At 28.1% G+C, this 26,263-nt stretch overlaps 1 protein-coding gene across 1 annotated transcript in view; it reads left to right on the plus strand.

Annotated features, from left to right (window-relative positions):
- The first annotated feature begins 2,936 nt into the window (after positions 1-2,936).
- LOC105147073 (facilitated trehalose transporter Tret1) overlaps positions 2,937-26,263 on the plus strand; it is a 28,884-nt gene continuing 5,557 nt past the window's right edge. Inside the window, exons 1-3 of the mRNA XM_011057823.2 lie at positions 2,937-3,136; positions 10,761-10,940; positions 21,361-21,557. Of these exons, the coding sequence (XP_011056125.1) occupies positions 3,055-3,136; positions 10,761-10,940; positions 21,361-21,557 (459 nt within the window). The 5' untranslated portion in view covers positions 2,937-3,054. The remainder of the gene's footprint in view (positions 3,137-10,760; positions 10,941-21,360; positions 21,558-26,263) is intronic.

Below are 26,263 nucleotides of genomic sequence, written 5' to 3' on the forward strand. Positions count from 1 at the left end.
ACGATTTACGTGTCATTGATACATCACTACATCAATGATTGTGTTCCAAAATTTACCAATACTGAAAATCTACAGGTTACGTCACGTACTATAGATTTTCAGTACTAGCAGTAAATTTTGGAACACAGCGCATATCTCACTTACACACTCCACACATACATATAAATTTTCGTATAACAATTACATTTTAATTAGACATCTAAGTCCAATTTTAAGAACTCCATGTTTCTTCATGCAAACCACTAGTGGACTATTATTTCATAAGTACAGATTACACAGCTTTTATACAAAGCAAATGTGTCTTATACAAGCACGATGTGACAGCTTTAGAGCACTATATTGAACTAATAAGTGATAAAGAAGATCCCAATTCAAAATTTTTTGTCGTTCTCAGCATAGATTCCATTTCATGGACATGTAATGCGTATTCTTTAATTTTAGAAAAGGATTTTCGCATCAGCAAAAGAGAAAAAAGTAATTGTTATACAAAAATTGTATGATTTAGTCGATAATATAGATGGCTTTAAGAGCTCCTAAAAGTTGGGAGATGCTACAGTAGACTTTATTTACTAAAATTAAGAAAAAGTTAGAAACTTACTTATTTTTAATTCGATTTCCATTAAAAAAAAAATTAATATGATCTTAGCCACCCAAAGTCAAACTGATAAGATCAATAAATAAATTTTTTAAACAACTTTTATCAAACATTTTTCTAAAAGATACATACTTACCAAGATAACCGTTTCGGAACGTTTACATCTCACTGCATATTTTATTATATATTCTAGATATATTCTGCTATACATGTAATTTACGTAATGCTTTTCTTTTAAGCCAAAACGGAATAAAGCAGAAATTTCAAGAGAAACAAAGTTTATCTCATCCCCCTGCCTTGAACATTATTGTCAAATCTATTCGAAAGTTATCTCTTGCGATTTTCTCAATACTTTAGCTGTAATTTGAGCATTTCGTAATTTTCCTCTCCAAAAATCACCCAGAAATTCTCCCAAAAAATCTCCAAATCTGGTAGAAATTCTACTAAATTAGCAATATTATATCCTAGGAGTATTCAACTTTCTATGTGAAGCAAGGCCCACTTAACCCCCCTTTTCCCCCTCCCTCCTTTCGCCTAGGAATGTCCGACCTTCTATACGAAGCGAGAGTCATCCCTAGAGAGTCTCATAGGAAGAGAGTGCAAATTGCATCATGTAACTCCTCTGATTGGACATAGGCATCAAAGCTCCATAGGCATGGAAGAGATTGGAGAAAACTGATCACGTGACCCCCGTCCTGATTGGACGTGGGCATTCACGTGATGCAATTTGCTACTCTCTTTGTGAGGTTCTCATCCCCCGCCACCCTGTTTACGAAATAGAAATCATAGATTACGGTCCACATTTGAAGCTATGAATACTTCGAAGCATTTTTAGCGTCAAGTGGACATTTACATAGTTCGATTTACCGAAGTTATAATACATCGATGTAATGTTATGAAACTGTACAATCACAATTATTCTATTCTTCAAGGAATAGTTATTATAATTAGCCAGTTTTATAACTTCGATGTAAATCGAGCCAGATAAACGTACAATCATAAATGGTAAATATATACCCTGTGTCCAAAAATTACATTTCATTTATTAATCATTTATTAATCATTTTCATTAACAACCTTTTAATGTATGGAACAACTTGTTGGAAAAATCATTCAGAGTCATGACTTTAACATATGTCAAGATCAAGGTCATTGGGGGAAAGTATCCCCTATTCGATATTACCAAAAATTATTATTAATACTCTCTTTTGTTGAGAAAAAATTGATTTTATTGGCCAAAAAATCTATTATTAAAAATATTTAATGTTTTTAAACATATTTTTCAGATAAAAAGTCTCATTAAATAATAACAAATTTTTATTAAATTATTGTACATGCTTTTTAGATTCTATAAAATCGAAGAAGTATAACACAATTATACTTTATTTTTAAAAAAATTTTATAAAAAAAAACTAGAATATTACTCTTCAAAAAAATTTTCTTAAGGATTATGACCTAGAGAAGATAAAATGCTCATGTGATTATTTTCGCGTCAAGGCAATAAATTTGCAAATACCGTCGGAACTTCGGTATTTTTAATAGCTAGAGAAGCTTGACATGTTTTTGCGATAAGAACGTAATCGCCGTCAGTTACTATTATAATTTTCATTCAATATTTACACACTACCTGGAATCTCCCCAAAATCAAAAACCTGTGATATCTTTGTACATAAAATATCTCGATTCTTTTTCAAGAAAACAATGTTAATAAATGAAAGATTTGTTATACAATATATAATATTTTTTATGCACTCCTAACAATTACTTATTAACATTATACCTTTAAAATAATTATTAAAAGTTTATATTTTTGTGTAAATTCTTAAATTTTAAATATTTAATATTCAAATATTTATAATTATTATATATTTTTATTAAAGTATTTTTGGACTTTTATTAAAAGTTAAATTTCAGCATTTTTATATTTGGAATTTTGAGAATTCTAATTCTTAAAAAATTTAAATTAAAATGTATGGTAAAATTTAAAATTTTCAATGCTTTGAATGTATAATCTTTCTAGAAGTTTTTTCAATTCTGCCTTCTCAGCACTTTGACTGAAAACTTGACATCTTGACATTTCTAAATTAAGATCTTTAAAACAAAATACATGCAATTTTCATTATTTTCTTTTAGAGAATCTTAAGTTTAAATATTCGAATCTTTAAATAATGATAAATTGTTTAAATAACGATAAATCGGTACATTCTGACATTCATTTTTTATAGATCACTACCAAACAAACATACGTTTCATCAAAATGGGATCTACAAATGTAAATGAAAATGTATTATCGCATGACACATGAGATGTTATAAACAAGTCGTATTCTTATCGGAATGTAAATGCATTCATCTTGTTTCTTCCTCATTAGAAAGCTCAAGATCTCGAACTCGCATAGGTCAGTCCGATTCTATCTGGACTGTAATATGCATCTTATATCCTGCACGTCTTGAAAAAAAATGTTTTGCGCCAATAAGGATCCAGAGATTCCCAACGACAGGAAAATCACTGTTTGGCCACAATGGCTGACTGCCTTTGCAAGTAAGTATAGCAATTAGTCAGTAAAATATTTTAATTAAAATTGCATGAGCTTGTAACAAATAAAATTGTTTTAATAATGAAGAATAAAGCACAGCTGAATATTCTGCATCAAATTAATTCGAAATTAGATAGACGTTATTAAATATACATACTTAATATATGCTTCATCTATCACTAGATAGAAGTTATCATCTAATAACGAATTCGGTGACTTTGCATCACTCTGCATTGATGTTATATGCTATTATATAGAGTGTCCCATTTTGCTTTTTTTTCCCTAGATAACTTATTTCTAAAAATTAAATCCAGTAGGCAAAAATAAGACAAACATATGATCTGTGAACGAGGATAAATAATAATAAAATACAATATAACTAGAGGTTCCACACAAAGAATAAATTTAAAAAATTTACAAATAAAGTCAATAGAAACTAACTATATGAATATATATAACTTTTTTAAACACAAATAGACTATATACTACATGCTCGATATCACCTAAATATAATATCATACAATAAGGATCACAATTCAACGAATAAACGATTAAAAACGAAATTTTTATTAAAGAAGAATTAAAATGTTTTTATTAAAGAAGAATTAAAATATATTTAAATAATTAAATTACAAAAATATAGACAGGAACAATGATCGCGATACGTTTTATACTTATAGTCTTCATCAGTTACATAAAATTCAGAGTATAAATAGTTCGTTATTTGGAATTATATATCTATCTGGAATCACTCGATGCTCATTTTCGGCATCAAAATAAGTCATGTGATACAAATTGACGAATATCAAGCGTCTATCATGACTTATAATAACATGACTTATAATATAATATAATATAACATGACTTATATTAGGTGTTGGAATTAATTCGTAGCATTTTACAAGTGATGGGAAGTACTTTCATTAATGTATTTTTTAATGCTCATGTGAAATAAATAACATTCTTTCATTAAAAAACGCTACGAATTAATTCCAACACCTAATAATATCATGACTTGTAACGGGAATAATTTTGTACAAATATATTGTGACCAAGCTAAAAATAAATTTTTTTCAAATTCATTACGAACAGAAAAAGAATTTCTTTAAAAAAGTTAACTTCAATTTAACTTTGTAAGAAGTACTTTTATGGAGTCCTTTGTTAATTATCGGAAAGGAATTCTTTTTAAATTCACTTCAAACAAATTACGCTAATTCACAAAGAAGTTAAGAAAATAAAATCTTTTTGAGTTCACAAATCAGTTGTGCTATCTGGGCAGAGAAAAACCTGAGAGAGATTATGCCGACATTTCTCGTGTTACCATCGAAATCGCCCGTACAACTAGCGCCAGTACATCCATTTTCGGTTTGGATACTACATCGCCACTATGTATCTATCCATTTTCTGACACTGTCGATAAAATTATAGCAAAGAGCTACAGAGAAAATCGATGTTATACAAATCCATACTGCAACCATAAATTAGGAATCGAGAATACTTACTGAATATACGTATATATAATATATTAAGGTAAACATGTGTGTATTATATATATATATATATATATATATTTACACACATTTTTACATTAATATATTATATATACGTCTTGTTTAATAAACAATTTTCTTCTCATAGAACTCTACGAATTTTTTCAGAATTTTTTATCAACTTTTAGTACAGCATTTTTTCATTTTTATTAACATGAGAAAATACGATATTGAAAATTCTAAAAAAATTTTTTTTTAATTCTTAGAACTCTATGAAAAGAAAATAAACAATTTTCATCTCTTGCAGTTTTTCTGTAAAATTGATAAAAAATTATTAAAGATCAAGTTTCGGCAATTTTTAACAATTAATATCTTGTTCACTACTGCGAAAATTGCAAAATGGTACAGGACTTTTCTTCTCAATTTAGTCCATTCTGCCCCTATGCGAAATATTTATCATTATTTTCCAAGCATCTTGTATATACAAGATGACTCATCGAAAACGAAATAGACTGAATAACTTCTATAATACAAAAATGATTTTTCGGAAAAACGCAAAAACAAGTCGTTATGTGTTGGGAGGGGGACATCTTTTGACGTTTAATTTTTACCCTCAACTTCAACTTTCTAAGCGGGAGTGCTAATTCCTAAGAAATTTTTAATGGGAAGAGGAATCAAATAATACATTATTAGAAAAGTCTCCCTACATTCCTATGATTTTTTGAATTCGATCAATTCGTTTAGAAGATATAGAATGTTAAATCTAAAACAAACAAAATCTTCATGTCTTCAAACTTTTTTTTTATTACTATTTTCTACTATTTTCTTTATTACTACTTTCTACTATTCTTTCTATTTTTTTTTTAATTAGTTCATTAATAAGTTGCAAAGAATGTCTAAATATGTATCATCGTATAATTTATTATAATAATTGTTCGAAATGTCGACCATCGATTTCCATACCAATATTAAATAGAGATTCTAACTTTTAGTAGCAAGGTACGTCTAAAGACATTCAAAGTTGTGAATTCCGATCGTTATTTCTACTGTGCCTCAATGTTTTGATTTTTTTGTATTCTTAATATTAGCAACCTAGGAGGCTTTATTCAATGTAATCTTCAAGCAAGACCATATAGTATTTATCTAATGTATGCGACAAGTGAATTTCATTTTGGTTTAGATATTCAATTGCAGAAAGGGCTGAAATAATTGCACTTTTCTTTGAAAATAATGAATGTGCTAACAGAACAGCTGAGCTATTCAATCATGATATGCAAATAAGCATGTCAATCGCAAATATGTTTTGGATGTAGTGGCAAAATTTAAAGAGACTGGATGCATGGAATAAAAAAAGAAATGCTGAAAGACCTGTACGAAATCAAACAGAAACTCTGGGTCATGTTGTCAATTCTACGGTGAGTACGAGACAATTGGCTGCCGTATCTGGTGTTAGTCGGACTAGTATTCAACGAATTTTGAAATATCACAAGTTCCATTCATATAAAATTAAGTTACAAGAACTTAATGAAAATGACTTTGACCATCGTTTGCAATTTTGTGAAGTCACAAGTGAACGAGTGACGAACAATCCAAATTTCCTTTTTAGTATTTGTTTTTCTGACGAATGTTCTTTTCTTAAATGGTACCATGAATCGCCATTGTCGTTATTGGGCAGATTTTAATCCGAGGATATTTCACGATACCAACACGCACAAAAATTAAATGTTAGGCATTTTTGGCAATCGTCTCATTGGATCATTTTTTCTACTTCATAATTTATATATGGAATAAGGATATGTATTTGGAATTGCTAGAAAAATCATTGATCCAACGCGTTAACCGATATTATCGAGAATGATGAGCATCATTTCGAAAATCAGTTGATATTCCAACAGGACAGAGTTCCTCCGCATTATGTTCGTGAATATTTGGATAAAACCTTTCCGGGTCGTTGAATTGGAAGGAGAGACGCTATTGAATGGCTTCCCCAGATTTGTCGCCATTGAATTTCTTTTTGTGGGATACTTAAAAAGTAAAATTTATGTAACACAACCATCTTCTTTAGAAGATTTATGTCAACGTATCTCATCGACAAATGTCAAGTCCCCCATAAATGCTCCATGTAATGGGACAAGAATGTTTCGAGCAGAATCTTTATTATTGTATAAAAGATAGTGGACAATATTTTGAACAATTATTGTTATTCGCTAAATTACACGACGATACGTATTTAGATATGTCTTGCAAATTGTAATTTATTAAATGGACTGATTCAATAACTAATAAAGAAAAAAAATTTAAGATATGAAGATTTATTTATTTTAGATTTAACTATACACTTTGTATCTCCTAAACAAATTGATCAAATTAAAAAAATTGAACGTAGAAATGTAAGGAATTGAAAGAGCTTTCTAATAATGTATCATCCCTAATAATGTTTGATCCCTCTTCCCATTAAAAATTTTTTAAGAATTGGCACCCTCGCTTAGGAGATTGAAGTTGAGGGTAAAAATTATATAATACATCAAAAAATGTCTTCTTCCCAATAAAAATCGACCTGTTTTTCGAAAATTTTTGTAGAAATTATTCAGTCTGTTTCATTTTCGATGGACTATCCTGTATACGTATCTCAATGTAAAAAATAGACTATAAAACTATAAAAATAAACTATAAAAATAGACTAAAATTATAGGCTATAATTATATATATTATATGTATATAAAAACAATACCATTTGGGTTTTATTAAAATTAAGTAAATAATAAAAATAGCACATTGCACTTTACTTCTTAATTTGATATAATAAGGATACTATCACTTGAATTTTATAATTTGATACAATAAAAATATAGTACCACTTGGTAATTTATTTACCTTAAACAAAGTAATAAATAATACTTAATAAATTAAATTAATTAATTTAATTAATTAATTTTTGATAAGTGCAACGTATATGTGTATGAAGTTATCCTAAATATTTAAGAAAAAAAGGATAAAGAGCTAGGGAAAAAAAAGGATAAAGAGCTAGGGAAAATAAAGCGATTTAATTATTTATATATTAGGTGTTGGAATTAATTCGTAGCGTTTTACAAGTGATGGGAAGTACTTTCATTAATGTATTTTTTAATGCTCATGTGAAATAAATAACATTCTTTCATTAAAAAACGCTACGAATTAATTCCAACACCTAATAAAATAAACCACAAAAAATATATCGTTATAGATAGTTTAATTTATAATTTTTGTAAAAGAAATATAAAACAATCATTTTAATTATAAAAGTTTTATAAAATTAAAGTGACTGTTTTGTTGATTCTACACTCTAAATTTTGGAAAAATTTCACTCCAAGAAAAATGATAGTTGCGCCAGTCTGACAAGAATTAATATTTCACTTGACTCAAGGAGTGAAATTCCTAAAAAGTCAACTTTAATTATTAAGCGCCATTACGATCTGAATATTGAGATGTTGAATTATTATATATATTCATATAAATGAATTAGTTTCAGAAATGATAATTGCGTGCCGATAATTGATTGTTGACTTTTAACGCAATCAATCTGAAATATTAATAATCCCCCCAAATTTTTCAAATTAATCTTAAAAAACTGTAATAAATTTATTGCGAAAAATATTGCCTCGACCGGAAATCGAACCCGGATCTCTTGCAATCCGTGCGAGCATCCTAAGCCTTTAGACTATACCGAGACAACGGATTGCAAAAGATCCGGATTCGACTCCCGGCCGAGGCAATATTTTTCACAATAAATTTATTACAGTTTTTTAAGATTAATTTGGGAAATTTGGGGGGATTATTAATATTTCAGATTGATTGCGTTAAAAGTCCGACAACCAATTATTGGCACGCAATTATCATTTCTGAAATTAATTCATTTATATGAATATATATAATAGTTAACATAGTCAACATCTCAACATTCAGACGGTAGTGGCGCTTCGTATTTAAAGTAATGTTATTTAACATAAACGGTCTTGTTTTCAATCTTATTGTTTAATTATTAATATCTCGCTTCGTGAGCGACGCTTTTTTTACCAGATTTGTTCATTTTGTGTAAAAATATATTAAATGAACCTAATTTCGTCAAAATTAAGAGAGAGGGGGATAAACTTAACATTTAAAGTAAAATCACTAATTGGATTGGTGGATCGCGCTTTAAGAAAAAATTCATATTTTTATTCAGAACAATATTGAACATTTAATAAAATATTTAATATTTATGAGTGTTCATATAGATTACATTATGGATGATTTTATTTCATTATTGTTTTATATATTTTAATTTGAATTAAATAGAGTAATAACAATTATCCACAATTAAACCCCATGTATTAATTGCGAATTAATTCACTAAATTCACTTTATTCTTTTTGTTAGCGTTACTATAAAAATAATAAAAATGATATGCACATTCATATCATAATATATTATATATCGTAATACAATATAACAAACAATTATAATTGATGATCAACATTTAATTCTAGGATCTAATTGTGGATCATGATGCAATTTTAATACATTCAAATTTATTTAATATTAGTGACAATTAGAAATCAATAATTAAATACTTACAATAATAATTAATAAAATACGCACAAACTTACGGATTTAAAATAAAATAAAAAACTATCCTTATTGAAAAAATGTACAGAAAAATAATACAATATATTGTTTAATAATTCGCCTGAATTTTTCATTAATAAGGAAGATTTTTTACAATTTCCTGTCATAAAATGACTTATTTTTCAATTTTGTAATACAGTTCTTTGTTCTTTCTAGAGTGAAAAGGGCAAGAAGTAATTTTTCTGCTAAGAGGTTGCAGATAAAAAATTGGTTTATACGTATTTCGCGTGCTACTAAATCAACAGATAAACTTCCGTCATAAAATGATTTATTTTTCCATACTGGAACATAGTTCTCTCTTGTGTAAAAAATGCAAGGGCTAGTTTTTCTGCTAGAGGGTTGCAGCTAAAAAATCGGTTTGTGCGTATTTCGAGAGCTCCTAAATCAACAGATAATTTCCCATCATAAAATGATTTATTTTCCCATACTGGAACATATATAGTTCTCTTTTGCGTAAAAAGTGCAGGGGGTGGTTTTCCTGCTAAGGAGTTGCAGCTAAAAAATTAAAAATTATATATTTTTGTATCAGATTTGTGCCAGAATCATATTCATGAATGAAATATTAATTCATATTAATGAAATTTTAGATGTAGTGCTTTTCAATGACTTATCCAAAACTAATCTACCTCTAGTCTCACCTCTTTAGTGTAGACTAGTTTTGGAGTTGTTTTAAGAATAAGGAATAGATTCAAAAATCAAAATAATATGACTTAAGAGCTCATAAAGAACTTCTAATTCTGAATCTACGATTTCCTATTATTAATTTTAATGGGCGGGATGGCTGAGTAGACATCCTCAGCCCCCCACCTTTAAATTAAGATTCTTGCTAACCAAGACAAGCTCAAAATTTTTTTTTGTGGAGTTTGAAAACTCATAAATTGCTCCTAGTTCTGAGCTGCGCATTCTATTATTTTGGCGTGAGGAGAAGGGTTAGCTGAACAAGGGTGATGTGTCAATGACACGTAAATCGTCTGTATGTAAGTGCTATGTATATTTTAAATATGACTAATCATCTTTAGAGTCCCTTTAAAACAAATAAATCTTTTCGGGATTGCATCATTTGTAAGATTTGACAAGTTTTTTTGTAATAAATTTATGCGATAAAAGTATCGTTAATATAATAATTAAACAACACTCGCGGACACATTTAATCTTAACTGAGCATAATGTTGATTTTTTTCTCTTCTATCAGAGAGTGAAATTATTCACTCTTCGCAGAGATAGAAAATTGACTCTCACTTGGAGATTCTTCAATCTTTAAGAGTGAAAATTTCATTCCTACCGGAGCGCAACTACCATTCTTCAGGAATAAAATTTTACTCTTAGAAATTTAAAGTGTAGTGTTATCCAAAAGTAAAGTGCAATTGTCTAGTTCAAAGCTATTAATTTTCAACGAAAAATATTATGTAAAAATCACTTTTTCATAAAAAAAATACTGTTGTTTATTAAGTACAGCTCGAACGTTTTTAATCATATGTCTCGTTGTGTTCCATAGTTACGCTGGAATCCATCGTTACTGGTCTGGCCAACGGCTGGGCTTCCCCATATTTAGCGCAATTAACATCAGCGGAAGCAGATGTTTCCTTGAAACTGACCGATATCGAGGCATCTTGGATCGCGTCCCTTTTAAGTCTTGGACGTGTAATTGGGGGATTTATCGGCGCATTTTGTCAAGGTAAGAGACCCATATTTTGCTAGAGAAACACGTATATTCACCTTTTTAAGGAGAGAACCTGGTTTAGGAGGCCGGAAAAAAGATGATTTTTTTTGTAATTTTATTAATGTTTTTATTTTAAAATTTTTTGCATGGTAATATTATTATTGAAGAATGTAATTAAATTTTGTTGTATACAAAAAAATATTATTAATGGCAAAAAAATTGACATTCGAAATTTGCGTCTTACTGTCGACATTATTATTTTGTGTACATTCTGGCAACTTTAATTTTTGCTTGAAACAAAAAATCAAGAAATATTTTTAATTCTCATATAATTTTATCCTAAATGAACTAAAAAAATTAAACAAAATGTACATAATTTAAAATTTTATGCGACTTTAAAAAAAAGTTACGATTTCTCTTTTGGTAACGTTCATTTTTTTAGATAAAAAAATTGTTAATATTGATTTTTTTTTAATTTCTTAGGTTTATCGAGGAAAATTAACATTATCTAACTAACAAGCCTTATACATACAAAGTAGATTGTTCAACTATTTTATTTGTAATGTACATAAAATTGAAGAAAATGCCAAATGATTTCGAGAAAAAAGTCGTTTGATGTAAAAAAATTGTAGCTCTTACAGTGCTCAGAAACTAACCTTTTATTCCAGAGACAGTACCCCTTCTGCTTCTTCATTAAATTTATTCCAAGCAATTTGGATCAGCCTATGAGCTGGTGAAGGCTTTCTCTACTGAATCGTTGGCGCTCCTACCTGGAGGTTCATTGTGCGTCATTTAATATTTACATTCCGACCGAGTATTAATTTCTAATTTATTCATGATTTTTAAATCCTTTGTTGAAAATGCCATCATCGATAAAAGCGATAATTTCGAAAATTTTGCAATGTAATTGAGGCGCCAGTTTCCAGATGGTCGAGTTAAAACTTTCGTTCATGTTCTGAATATGTCCACCCATACGTCATTAACAAATCGTTAATTGATAAATCGGTGTAAATAGGAATCAAATGCTTCTCAATATCTCGATAATCGTCGCGCTCCCGTAAACGCTGAATTTATTGGAAAATTTCTTTCAAAATTTGAGTAACACGTTCTCGAAGAGTTGTATTGTTGTTTCATGAAAAAAATTTTTGTTTCCCCTGTAAATCAGGCTCTCTCTTAAGATACATCGAGCACAAATTTAAAAGGATTTATCGAGATAAATTTTCTTTAAATCAAATTCATTGTTTAAATTCTTTCTATTATAGATCCCAACATAGATTAATTGTATCGGAATTACCAAACACCCTGTATATGTACATATTTATAAGTCATAAATTATAATATGTCAATTCAAACTATGTAATATATATATATATATATATATATATATATATATATATATTTCAACATTTTATAATTTATTTCATTATAGATATTATTAATAATAATGTTTTCGTTCAATAAATCTTTTTCTTCTGTGTAAAATATTCATAACTCTCTTTCTATTTTTAATTTTAAAAAATTATAATATTAATATAAAAGAAAACAAATTCGATTCTTTCTGTATTCATTTCTTTTTCTTTTCTAGTTCAGTAAATTTTTCTCGATTTATCAACCATTTAACCATTAAATTTTCTCCTAACTAAATATGAGTAACAATTCGTGACCTAAGAACAAGCCAACCACGACTCAGCAATGGTAAAAAATATAAAGTAAATCTTTAAATTTTAACAATAAGAAATAAAATATTAAGAAAATGCAAAATTAAAAATGTTTAGAATCACATATACACTGATCGTCAAAACATCTTTGATGTATGAATTTTTCTATTCTCCAAGAGTTGGAAAGTAACGCGTTATTCTTGCAACACCGCCGTTTCCGTTATTTTTTTACAATCGTTATTTTTTGTCTGTAACTATAAATATAATAATAATAATGTGTCGTTACATTTTTAATAATAATAATTCACGGTTAATTCAACTATTTATTATTTTATTATTACTTTAATTTATTTTTGTCTTTATATTTATATATGAACAGATTCTTATTATCTTATTCATTATTCTTAATTAAATAGAAAAAATAGAAATATTCTGTTTAAATAAAATTTAAATCAAATTATAAGTATCTATAAGAACCAATGTTAGCTGTTCGTGTATATAAAGACCGAGGAAAAGTAACATTTTGACTTTGAAATGTTATAATAGTTCAAATATAATATTTACATTTAAAAAATATGTACCTTTAGATGTAGAATTTATTTAACTACAAATTTTTCTTTAATTTAATTTTTTTATGTAATGAGAAAAAAAGTTATATTTGTTTAAAAACTATGAGGAATTTTGTTACAATCGTGGATATTTGTAATAGCAGAGGGGGATAATTGTACCAAGATCATTGGAGGTTGTTTCTCTTATTTTCATTTTTGCATTAAAAAATTTTTACGTAAAAATGAAAAAAAAAGATATAATCACCAAAGGCCTTGATCTTGACAAATATTATCTAATTTATGATCCTGAACAACATTCAAGAGATTGTAGTCGTCGTCGAACACCTTGGATAATGTGCTAATGAGCGGTATTATAACTTTCAAGCCTTATAACTCGAAAAGTACTTAATAAAAAAGAATTTTGTAGCATTTTGAAAAGTTCTTGACTCAGCTATTAAATTGTTGAATTAAAATTAGGATGTCCTATTAAAAAAATCGATGACCTGACATTGGCGACGCTATATCCAAGATCAAACTGATAAGAACAGTAAATAGATCTTTTTGACGTCCGCTTAAGTTAGATCTATCATATCATAAAGTGGAGCCCCTCTCTCGCTTATTATATTAATAACTTCTAATTGAAAAAAAAACACTCATGCCTGTTTCAATTAACTTTAATCTTGATTTAAACTTACTTTGGTAATTATTTATTTTAGGGGAGGCTTTTCCTTTGATCTTAACATTATGTTGTTCCTGAGTGACCTCCAACAGGTTTTAGCTCGCTATTCGTTAAAAAGTTATTAACAATCAAAGTTCATTATTATTATTTTCCCGCTTTGAATGGAAAGTCGAATGATTCTAGCAGGGACCCGGACCGAAAGTTTTTTTTCAGTTCGTTCCGGTTTCGGTTTAATAAAATATCAAATAAATGTTCCGGTTTCAGTTTCAGTTTTTTTTTATCAGTAAAAAAAACAGAACTGTAAAAATTATGGATTTTTAATGATATTTTTCGGTTCTACTTACTTGCTTTCTTCTATTTATTCTTTAAATTTATTTTATTAAGAAGAGAAAGGGGAAGGAGGAAGAGAAAGAGAGAAAGAGAGAGAGCATGTTCATCCGATCAATCTAAAGAGCCTAATCGAAGAAAGGCTCAACTGATCACGTGACTGAACAAAAATTATGTAAACATTATTTTAAGCATTTCTCTCAGTTCTTTCTTACAACTTATTTTATTCTTATATAGATAAATCTCACAATTACATAAAGTCTACATATGTATTCTTGAATTTCACGACTTAGAATAAATTCTTGCAACATCTTGGTAAGGAAAATCCAAATTTAAAAAATGCTAGTACCTTAAAAAACGTTTACATTAAATATATCTCGCGATCCCGCCAGATTTCTTACATCATATGAGGTGTTGGAAGTATTTACATTCCGATTAGGAGAGCTGGCAATTGATACTGAATTGAACATTGGTGATTTGGACGAAGGAACGAGCAGAACAAAAATTAAGAACAAGAATAAAGATCAAAAATTAAGAACCAAAAAGAGAATCGAAAAAAAACATAAAATTTTACCAGTTCGGTATTGTAAACTTTACAAATTTACAATATGCGGTTCAGTTCAGGTCCCAGGATTCTAGACAGGGTGAAAGATATGGGGTGGATCGACTAGTGTCGAAGTGTGACTGTCCACGCAAAATGAGGTCCATCCCCCTTCCCTTCGATTTTGCGAAGCTATGTAAGTTCACCTCACCTTCCCCCTGTCTATGGACGTGACTTTCTATGCCAAGCGAGGTCCATTGGTGGATTCCGTACCCGTCCACCGAAGGAGAAACATCTCTGTTCAAGATACAAATCGTATGACGAATGATACCTGCCTGAATGGAATCCATTTTGTCATCGTATCTCTTTCGCGTAAAGAAATTTACGACTACGTCTTTTTTCTGTACCTGTGAACGCTCTAAGAAAATTTTCAACATTTTGTCGTCATTTGGACTATTACACATTATTGAGATTTTTGAAAGCCTGAGTATCTAAAAAATTTTATTAACCACTCCGATCAAAAGATCATCAGCGAGAATCCTGTGTGTTCTCTTTTGCCAAAGAATTGTTTAATATTAAAGCTATTTGATACTATCTTTTACTTTACTGATTTAATACTAATCAAATATGATCACTCTTCTTATATTAATTCCATTTTGTAGTATTATTTCTCTGATGCTACATTACATTTCTTTTCTTATTAACTCAGATTGTTTTATTGGTTTTTGAACCTTAGTACTCATGAACATTTGTATTAAATTATGTCTATGTATCACTCAATCCCTAAATTAGTTGATCCATAATATAAATTATATGAAACTTCATTTATCATAAGTCTTTATGGATTGTTGTAACGATTTATGACGAATGAAGACGTTTCATTCATGTAACATGTTTACATCACTCCACTTTTTCGATTTTATTTATCTCCACTCCGCTTAGCAGAACATCAAGCCTGAGAAATATAGAACTATCGAACTCGAGCTTGAGTTGAAAACGTTTTGTGAACATCTATTAATGATAAACATCAAGATCCATTTTAACCGAAAATTCTTCTCTTATAATTTATATTTATGGAATTCGTTATCGTATTCATTAAATATATGATAAATGTACATGATTATAAACAATTTTATTGATAAAACCTAATAAACATAATCCAATATTACTCAATAATTAAAATTTAAAATTATATATAGGCTATGAGTAAACGCTGGATGCCAATTGTTAAATTGATATTTAATATTTAAAACATATAGGTAAGAATATACAAAAGACATACTTTTATTAGGTCAACCTCAGTGTAACAAAGTATAGTTAATAATAAAAAAAGCAAAGCCAAGTCGGTTAACAGCAAAATTTGAATTATACATAGAATTTACATATATAGAGAGAGAGATTCTGAGTGTATTTTTCTTCGGTCTCACATATTATAGCATTTTGTAAATTGTGACAAATTGGAATAAAAAAATAGGAGAAAAATAGTTTTAATTTTGACTATTGTTTAAAATATTGTTCGAAGACTATTGCAATCGAATGTGAACTTGAGAGTTATCACAACAAATGTGATGTCGATCCACTGCGACAAGTGGAAATGGCAAACATTCGTAATAAACGCAATAAATAAATAAAATATTTATCTTAAGATTGCAATGATCGATATTGGACAATATTACTACGAATAATCGATACTGGACAATAACAAAATGGAAGCTATCACGAACGAAGAGAAAAATAGTTCGGAATTTTGTAACTCATAATCTATAATTTAAATTTTATTGTTAACCGACTTGGCGTTGCGAACTTTTTTTATTATTAATATATTTATTCAGGATGAGCTAAGATTAAAACGTATGTCTTTTGTATATTCTTATCTATGTTTCAAATATTAAATATCAATTTAGCGACATCCATATCATTTACTCGACATCCAGTTTACTCGTAGTCTATATACAATTTTAAAACCTAATAAATAATCATAATTTTATTCATAAATAATGTCGTACAATCGTTCCCTTCTATTGTTATAATTGTCCTGGAGTTGAGATGGTTGTAACAAAATTCCTCATAGTCTAATAAATATAACTTTTCCCATAATTATATTACAAAATTAAATAAAAAAAACTTTGCAACTAATAAATTTTGTTTCATTTCTAAAGATACATATCTTTTTAACATAAAAATTATATTTTAATTATAATAAAACTTTAAAGTTAAAATGTGTTACTTTTATTCCTAATTTCGTCTATCAATTTTTAACTTTAAAATATATTTTGTTTCGTTTTGGTATATTTTGTTTTTGCGTTTCAAGAAATAACAATATAAAAATAACTCTTTTCCTGTATATTATAATATATGGGAAAAAGATATTTTACTCCAATTAATACTGCATATGTGGAAAGTAAATGTTTTTGTATTTATATAATACAATCAGATTATACTAAATCATAAAAATAATGTGAAATTGTCAAAATACAATATGGCAGGAAACTTATAAAGGGATATCACACTTGGATTTTGTTCAGGATTAATCTTCCTGCTAGAAATTTCATGCATTTTTTGAGCAGTTACTAAATAGTTAACTTCTGTACTAACTTCTAAATACTAACTTCTGTAGTAACTGAGAAGGAAAACTACTTGGGATCCCAATCAGAATGTAACGCTTTGCTTGCAGTTACTGCATACAAAAGTTGCATAAAATTTAAATCCAGTTACTGAATAGAAACATAACAAATAATGGATGTTAAATTGATTGATAAGCAAGTCAACTGCTCATGAAATGGACAGTAATATTTCATATTTTGTAAATGCCTGCTGATTGTAAAATTTTAAAATTATGAAAGTCATAGTGCAGGAAATATTTGTGCATAATATATTTTGTACTAAAAAAAGCATAATATATATTATACGAAATATATTATATATCATATAATATATTATATATATTATATACCAAAGATTTTCTGCACTATGACTCTTATAATTTTAAAGTTTACTCTTATATTCGGATTGCATAAATGATAATAATGTTAATTAATGGCTAGTAAGACATAATAATACCTAGTAATGTCTGCTCGATAATTCCTATTAATTTTTAAGTAATCAAATAATTTCCTCAGTGGTTTATTCCTCGTTTTAACATTTTTAACTTTTATAAAGGGTGTTTTTTTAAGCCCGATAGAACTTGAAATTGTAAAAAATAAAACAAAAAATTAAATTAAACAGCCGCGGTGGCCATATGCCCGAAATCATTTTCAAATGTTAATGCCATGCATTGATCTTTCGACTAAAAAAAATTTTTTGATTATAATTTAATTTTTGTGTTAGTTTTTACAATTTTAAGTTCTATCGGGCTTAAAAAAATCTATCGGGCTTAAAAAAACACCCTTTATATGCACATATGATGCGTGCATTATCAACTGAATTATTATATTATAATATAATTGGAAAAAATCAGCCCAAATGTTGTATTGTAAATAAAACTTTATTCAGTTTTTGTTCAGTTTCTATGCATTATTTTAACTAATAATTTAATCTATTAATATACTAGACAATAACTGAGTTGTAAGCAGTGTCTACAAATAGCACAAATTACCAGGAAAACTGCTTCAATCAAATAATAATAAAATTTTATCAAGTTCTTGTCCATTTGCTACTCAGCATTGGCACAATTAATGAGAATACAATAATATTAGTTACTGGATACATCTCAGGAAACCTGCATACATTTCTATTATTATAGGATATTGTACTTTATCAATTTCATATTGCTTTTTAATTTTTTTAATATAATCTGATTATATCACATAAATATGGAAGCGTCCATAAAATACAATAGAAAAAATAAAATATTTTTTCTACATGTTACGTAAAAGAGTTACTTTCAAATTGTTCTATCTCGAAAATAAAAAATCATACGAAACAAAATGCATTTTTAAGTTAAAAATCAATCCTTTCACGTGACGTGATAATGAAATTTAGAAAAAAATTGCTATCTGTTATAATACTACAAAGATTATTAAAATTTTTCTTTCTTATAATGGAGCAATTTGGTAATTATATTCAGCATCTAAAAGACTTCGTTCAAATAATGTTATCGTGCCAATTCGTAGACTAATGTTATTAAGGTTCTATTAGTAATTCTACTACTATTGCATGCTATTTTTTGAGAGATCTTTAAGATATTTTTTTAAAGTAAGTGAATATTTTTAAAATATTTTTGGGGGATTTTTTTATTGTAATTTAAAAATGAAATGATTTTTTATTTTTTTCTTTAATAGAAAATATGAATAATATTTGACATGTTATAAATCCATTTTCCCTCTGCATCGTATACAGAATTCATCGCCGATCATGATTCTGGATTTCCACTGATCTGAAATAAAAAAATAAGACTTCATTTTAATCAGGACACTTGCGATACATTATCGTTTGAATTAGAATTATTAATTTCGTCCAATAAATAAATAAATAAATGATATTTATTTTTAAAATAGTTTGATTTTTTCTTTTTTTAAAAATAGTTTCAAACTCCAAAAAAATATATAAAAAATTAAGTTATCCAAGTAATTCTAGTTCCAACGATAAAGGAATGTATATTTTATAAGTCCTTAAAATTTAGAATTAATCGGTGGCTTTATTTTAATCGTAATCGCCATTTCCGAAAAAATCATTTCGAGAAAATTGCGTTTAAAGTTTGATATTTTTATAGATAACAAAAGAATTTTGTAACTTACGTTATTCGTAAATTCCGGCATTTCCGGGACCATAAAATGGACAAAGAATGTAGCAAGGAATGTGGAAAAAAAAGGCACCAATAATAAGAAAGTCCTTCTATTGGCGAGCGTCGACGGCCGCGCTTAGGTAGCGCGTTCACAGCTGCGCAGAATAACTATTATAATTTCGTTGATATTCTCAATTTTTACATAAAACTTTACAGAGATATTCTATAGACTATGAAGATTTAAAAAATGTAAAAAAGATCAATTTTTTACTCAACAAAATAGAATATAAATAGAATTAAATATTAAATAATATGTAATTTTTAAATCTAACATTATATTTAAAAAAAGTAACGGATCGTTCTAAGTAATAGTAAAAGTAACGTGTTAATTTTCCAACTTCAATAATCTTTTATATATATATATATATATACACACATTAGGATGTCCCATTTTAATAAATAATGCATTAAGATTTCTCGAAAACTGTGGTAAATACGGAAAAATATTTCAAACAAAAGTTGTACATCAAATAAAGACCGGCCAAGATCGGTCAAATTTTGGATGTTACAATTAATACATTATATGTTCTTTTATTAAATCAATTTATTCCAGATATAATTGCGAACCGATAACATTCGGTTTCAACACAATCATTCTAAAACGCTAATAATCCCTCCTAAATTAAATTAGAAAGAAAAAAAGAAAGAAATTTATTACGAAAAGTATTACCTCAGTCAGAGGCCTCGAACCTGGAACTTCTCAACTATCCGGGAAGAGTATCTTAGTCAGCTCGACCATTGAGGCTTCGGAAATATTCTTCGCAATAACTGATAGAAAAAACGCGTTGTATGTCCGCGTATGTACAAACATATTAAAAATTTTAAGCAAAAGTTGTATAGTTCGAAGAAAGACAAATTAAGGTCAGCTCAAAGTCATTTTAAATTTTTTAAATGGAACCCGCATTTTTCATTTCATATTTTTGTAGCTTATTTCAAGAACTTTTCAAAACACCACAAAAAAAATTCTTTTTCATTAAGAACTTTTTAAGTTATAAAGCTTAAAAATTATCGTACCATCGGCGTTAGCATTACCCAAAGTGTCCGATTGATGACTAAAACCTTTTGAATATTGTTCAAGATCTGAATAACGATCCTTAAAAAAAATCCTTAAAAAAGGCTATTGAAGGTTATTTCTGTTATTTTTATTTACGTAAAAGACAACAGTGCGCTCCTCGTCCTTATGAAGTGAACGGCAAGATTTACAAAACCTGAGCATTTACAATGAATCACAACACGGCAATAACCCGCAAACCTTTTGGCACCTCTGAAAAAGAATTTTATTATAATATTTTGAAAAGCTCTTGAAGTAAGCTACGATAATATGTAATAAAAAATGGGAAGTTCCGTTTTAAAAATTCAAAATGACCTTGACCTGACCTTAACAATGCTAAATTAAAAAATGGTACCTTCTTATATTCCCTTCCGAATCATACAACTTTGGCTTCAAACATTTTTCTGTTTATCACAGTTCTCGCGAGAAATCTTAATGCATTATTTAAAATGGGATATCCTCCTGTATAATATTGAAAAATAAAATCCTTCTCAAAGCTCCAATCTGCTTTTGGAACCATGAAATTATAGATATAATGCTAATATTCCTGAAACTTATTCCTTAAAACTATGAGTAAGATTTTAATATTTTTGAAATAGTTAGATTTTTACTTTTGAATCCTCTAAATATTTTCTTGAGATATATTTATATCTTTCTATTTCAGTCTAAAGAAGCATCTTTCTTTTTTTAATCATACAGAATGATTTTTTTCCGTAACGTATGTGTAAACAAAATTAGAAGACAATGTATCTCATCTTTAAAGAGACCAAATCGCTCTGTTCTGAGTTGTGGCGATCTTGTTCTCAGGATGACATGTCTCTAATACGTGCCACGACACAATCCTTCAGAGTACACCGGGCTAAAGAAAGTGCTGCTGTTATCGAGTTTGCCGTTACTCTCTAGTTGGATTCTCAACATCTGCGCCACATCGGTCATGTGGCTATACCTTTCCAGATTCTGCTCCGGAGTCGGATCGGGCATTATGTGGCCCACGGTATCCTTGTACCTTGGCGAGATTGCCAGTCCTGCTATCCGAGGCTCTCTGGTAATTTAGTTAATGGAATACTTTCATATAAAATTCCTATTTTTACACGATTTTTTTACGTGTCTCTCATTCTTTATTCAATCTCAAAATATATAATTATATAATATAATTCTTCTTTACTCGTGACTGTATATTTCTACATTCAATAAGTATGTATCAGTATTTAATTTTTCCACCACTATTTCTCATTCTTTTTTTTTACCACAGAATAAAATAGTGATATAAAAATGATTGACATTCTAAAAAACATTTCATATTTAAAAATAAAATATATTATTATAATTATACATTAATAAAAATATACATTAATAAAAATTATATTTTGTTTGTAAAATATTATAAACATTAAATACGATAAAGAACGGTTAAATTTTGGATGTTACAATTAATACATTATATATTCTTTTTATTAAATCAATTTATCCCAGATATAATTGCGAGCCGATAACGTTTCAACACAATCATTCTGAAACGCTAATCCCCCCTAAATTAAATTAGAAAGAAAAAAAGAAAGAAAGTAAGTAAGAAAATAAGTAAGAAATTTATTGCGAAAAATATTACCTCAGTCAGGATTCGAATCTGGGACCTTTCAACTTTCCGGGAAGAGTGTCTTAGCTAGCTCGACTACTGAGGCTTCGGAAATATTCTTCGTAATAACTGATTCTTGGCGTTCTTTATCGTATTTGGCGTAAATTGATTTAATTAAAAGAATATATAATGTATTAATTCCAAAATTTGACCGTTCTTGGCGTTCTTTGATGTATTCACATATACGGTCGTGCTTAAAATTCTTAACATAGTATAAATATTATATAATTAAGTTATCTAGCAAATAAATAATCGTAAATATATTAATATTAATGAAATATACCTCCATTTAAGAATACGTCAAATTGATGTCACCACTAGTAATATTGAAAAAGATGGTCATCACTTGAAGGTTAACTTAACTAAATTAATTTGATAAACCATTAATTTTAATTGATTAAGTTGATTCAAAATGTTGGTTTTTACTATTTTAAGCTTTAGCGTTTTATATATATATATATAAACTATAGAAAAGGAGAGCAATCATGACTCTTGACCTTGACATATAGTATGTTCACCCTTCAATAGGTTTTAGCCGCTTCTCATTTATTAAAAAGTTAAGAACCAAAAAATTTGAAAAAATGTTTTATTATTCTATATGTATAATATTAAAAACTATTCTATAACCTTCCTTGATTACGTAATAACATTTTACGCGAAGCGACTTTCACACCACCTTCCCCCTATTTCAGTGGCGCACGACTTTCATGTGAAGCGACTCTCATCCTACTTCCCCCCTGCTTAAGGGCGCGCGACTTCCACGCGAAACGACTTCCATTTCACTTCCCCTTTACTTAAGAGCTTATGATTCCCACCCCATCTCTCTCCCTGCCAAGGGGAGATTCGACTTTCCACGTGAAGCAACTTGGCAAGATGAGGGACTCGCTTCGTATGGAAAGTGTATGCCCCTTGGCAAGGTGAGGTGGGGTGAGAGTCGCTTCGCGTAGAAAATTGTAAAATATATTGTATTTTAAAGCGAAAAATGTTTTATATAGTAGAAAAGAGATATCATTTTTCGAACTTTTTTGTTAATAATTATTTAATGAATGACGAGCGACGATTAAAACTTGTTGGAGGTTACTTAGAGTCATGACTTTGACAATATATGTATATCAAGGTTAAGGACATCGACGATTGCTTCCCTTTTCTGCAGATTTTATATATATATTTTACAATAAGGTTATATTCATTTGTGTTTATGTTGTATTATTGTATTATTGTATTTTCAAATACAAATTTCGCTGTTAATTGTGCTAGTAATTTTGTTCTCGTTGTTTGTGATCAATTATTATCATAATTAGTAAATATGAAAAAGAAGCAATTGCGAGTAATTTTTTGTACGATTTCAAACTAGGCTCTAAAGAGGAAACGAGTCGAAAAATTAATAAAACATTTGACCAAGGAACAAATGGACAGTATAACGATGGTCTCAAAAATTTCATAACAAAAATGAGATCCTTAAGAATCACAGAAGGTCCTCTACATAGAAGTCATAGACAATCGCGTCTTAAGTCTTAAGTCGTAGGAAACTGAATCTATTCGAATATTCTCCTTATATTTAATTTCCTACGACTTAAAATTCCACAATCGTCTACGATTTCTATGTAGAGGACCTTTAAAGATGAAGATATCCTTAGCTGTAGTCTTCTAATTGAATAACGAAAATACGCCCTAGTTTAGCGTTAGTGTATTAGACTACCGTTCTAGAGATCGTAGATGATAGATCCAAATCTCGGGGGCGCGGCGATGCGTTTTTTAAAATAAATTATAATTAATAAAATAGAATATATGTGAAACAATAAATAAAAATTAAATTTGAAAAATAAAAAATGATAATAACTATGTAAAAATAAAAAAATAAAAGAGTAATGTAAATAACACTCGATATTTGCACAACAAAACAAAGTAAATTCAGAGACGATCAATAACGAGCAAATTAAGATATTATAATTAATTATTGTTTAATACATTAGACATATACCAAAAAAGTTCCATATAATATAACTACACACGTTTCGACTTACAAAGTCTTCTTCAGTTTTAATTAATTAGCTATCAATTTAATTAATTAGTTATTCAGTTTTAATTAATTAATTATCATTTTATATGCATTATAATATTATATGTCGAAAGAAATCTATGTCATAGTTCATCAGCAGTCACACGATGGTAATAGTAACAGCATGTCCGCAATGATGTCAAGATTTAAAAATTATATATAAAATATAATATACAAGAATTATATGTTAATGCAAAATTACAGTAAAAAGAAGAAATTGATATGAATAGCAAATCAGACAATGTAATATATTGAGATGCATGGCAAAAATTAATAAAAGTTAAATTTGTAAAATGTATATCTATATATTATATGAATTTACACAATAATTTAGTAACAGCTAAAATTAATACGAATAAATACCTTTGAAGTAAAAATTAAAATTTCTTCAGTCAAAAAATAAAAAGTGTTTCTGGCGTAAAAATCGATTGAAATTAGAGACAATGCGATAAGAAGTAAGATAATGTATTGTCTCTTCAATGTTATGAGACATAATGAAATCAAAAATTCCAGACATTATTCAAGCAATTTAATGATTTACTGTAATTAACTATTGTCATGCGACGATTTTTTTCAAGCTACATTATAACTGTGAACAGGATGATAATCGTTTTTATATTATCAACGTTTGTTAGAAAGGGCGAAGTATAAATATATATTATGTTTTGTTTTTATCGTTTATAATATTATGTTTTTAACATTGATAATGAACCGATCGTGATCGAAACGTCTGTTTGTTTATTGCTAGTACATTGTATTAAATCAACTAAAGGATTTTTACTTATTTTACTTTTTTTTACTTATGTTCAAACTTCTATACTTCTATACTTCTATACTTAACAATGTTTAATTTTATAAAATAATTTTTAGCTCGTAGCCTTTTTTCTTTATTGTTTTTTATAATATCTTAATTTGCTCGTTATTGATAATCTTCAAATTTAATAAAAAAAAAATTATTTTTTTTTTTATTAAAATATTATATCGGAATCTATTCGCCGATCTCGATTTACATCAGATTCTATTGAATTGGAATCTTTCCGCCGACCTCGATTTAGGCCGGATTCAGTCGGATAAGATTCTTATTTTTCGGATTCGCTCGGAATACAATTGATTCGTTCGGCAACAGATTTCAAAGTAAAATAGATAGAAATTTTAGCCTGCAGCCATTGACATCATTTTAACAGCAATAATTGAAGCAGATCCATTAAAAACCATTCAAAAAAAATCAAATCAATCAACAGTTTTGGATCAATCAATAGTTATTCGTCATCTGATCCAAGTTGAAAAAATAAAAGACCAACATTATTTTTGCTAGAATTCGACCGAAACTTTTACCGAAACTGATAACGAACACTCATTACGTGTCAGTTTCAATTAAAACATATAGCTCTTCTTCATAAATATTAATTTTAATATGTATAATTATTATTTCAATAATTAAATTATAATGTTTATGAAGAAGAAGTACTTACTGTTCTTTGGCCAAAATTATTATTTTAAAATTGACAAACTGAAATTTCGGTTTTCAATTTCGGTCGAACTTTAATTATTGTTTCAATAAATTATGATATTTATAAAGAAAATGTATATGATATATATATGGGTATGTCCAAACATATGGCTTTTATAGGATTCTCATTTTTTTATTTTGGTTTCGGTTGCGATTGAAATTGACATACAGCCGAGTATTTCGGTTCAGTTCGGCAAAAGTTTCGGTCGGGCTGTAATTTTTGCATCAACCTAATAATTTAAAAAGAACATTAATAACTTACTTAATCCTGTTGTTTCACATACATTCAGTATCTTATATATTTCACAAGATACTTTCATTTTATCCATTAATATAATAATATTTTTTAATAATATAATAATATTTTTTGAAAAAGCAAACATTATAACTTATAATTTTTTTCTTAATGTTAATGAGTTCCTCTTTTTAAATCGATACTTATTTTTGTTTTTTTATTTTTTTTCATAAAAATACAAATTTCAAAACAAAATGCTGTTTTTAAAATTTTTCTGCAAAACACTCGTTTTTTTATCATAATTTTTGATATTA

Source organism: Acromyrmex echinatior, chromosome 14 (genome assembly GCF_024713525.1).
Source record: "Acromyrmex echinatior isolate Ae372 chromosome 14, ASM2471352v2, whole genome shotgun sequence".
NCBI lineage: Eukaryota > Metazoa > Arthropoda > Insecta > Hymenoptera > Formicidae > Acromyrmex > Acromyrmex echinatior.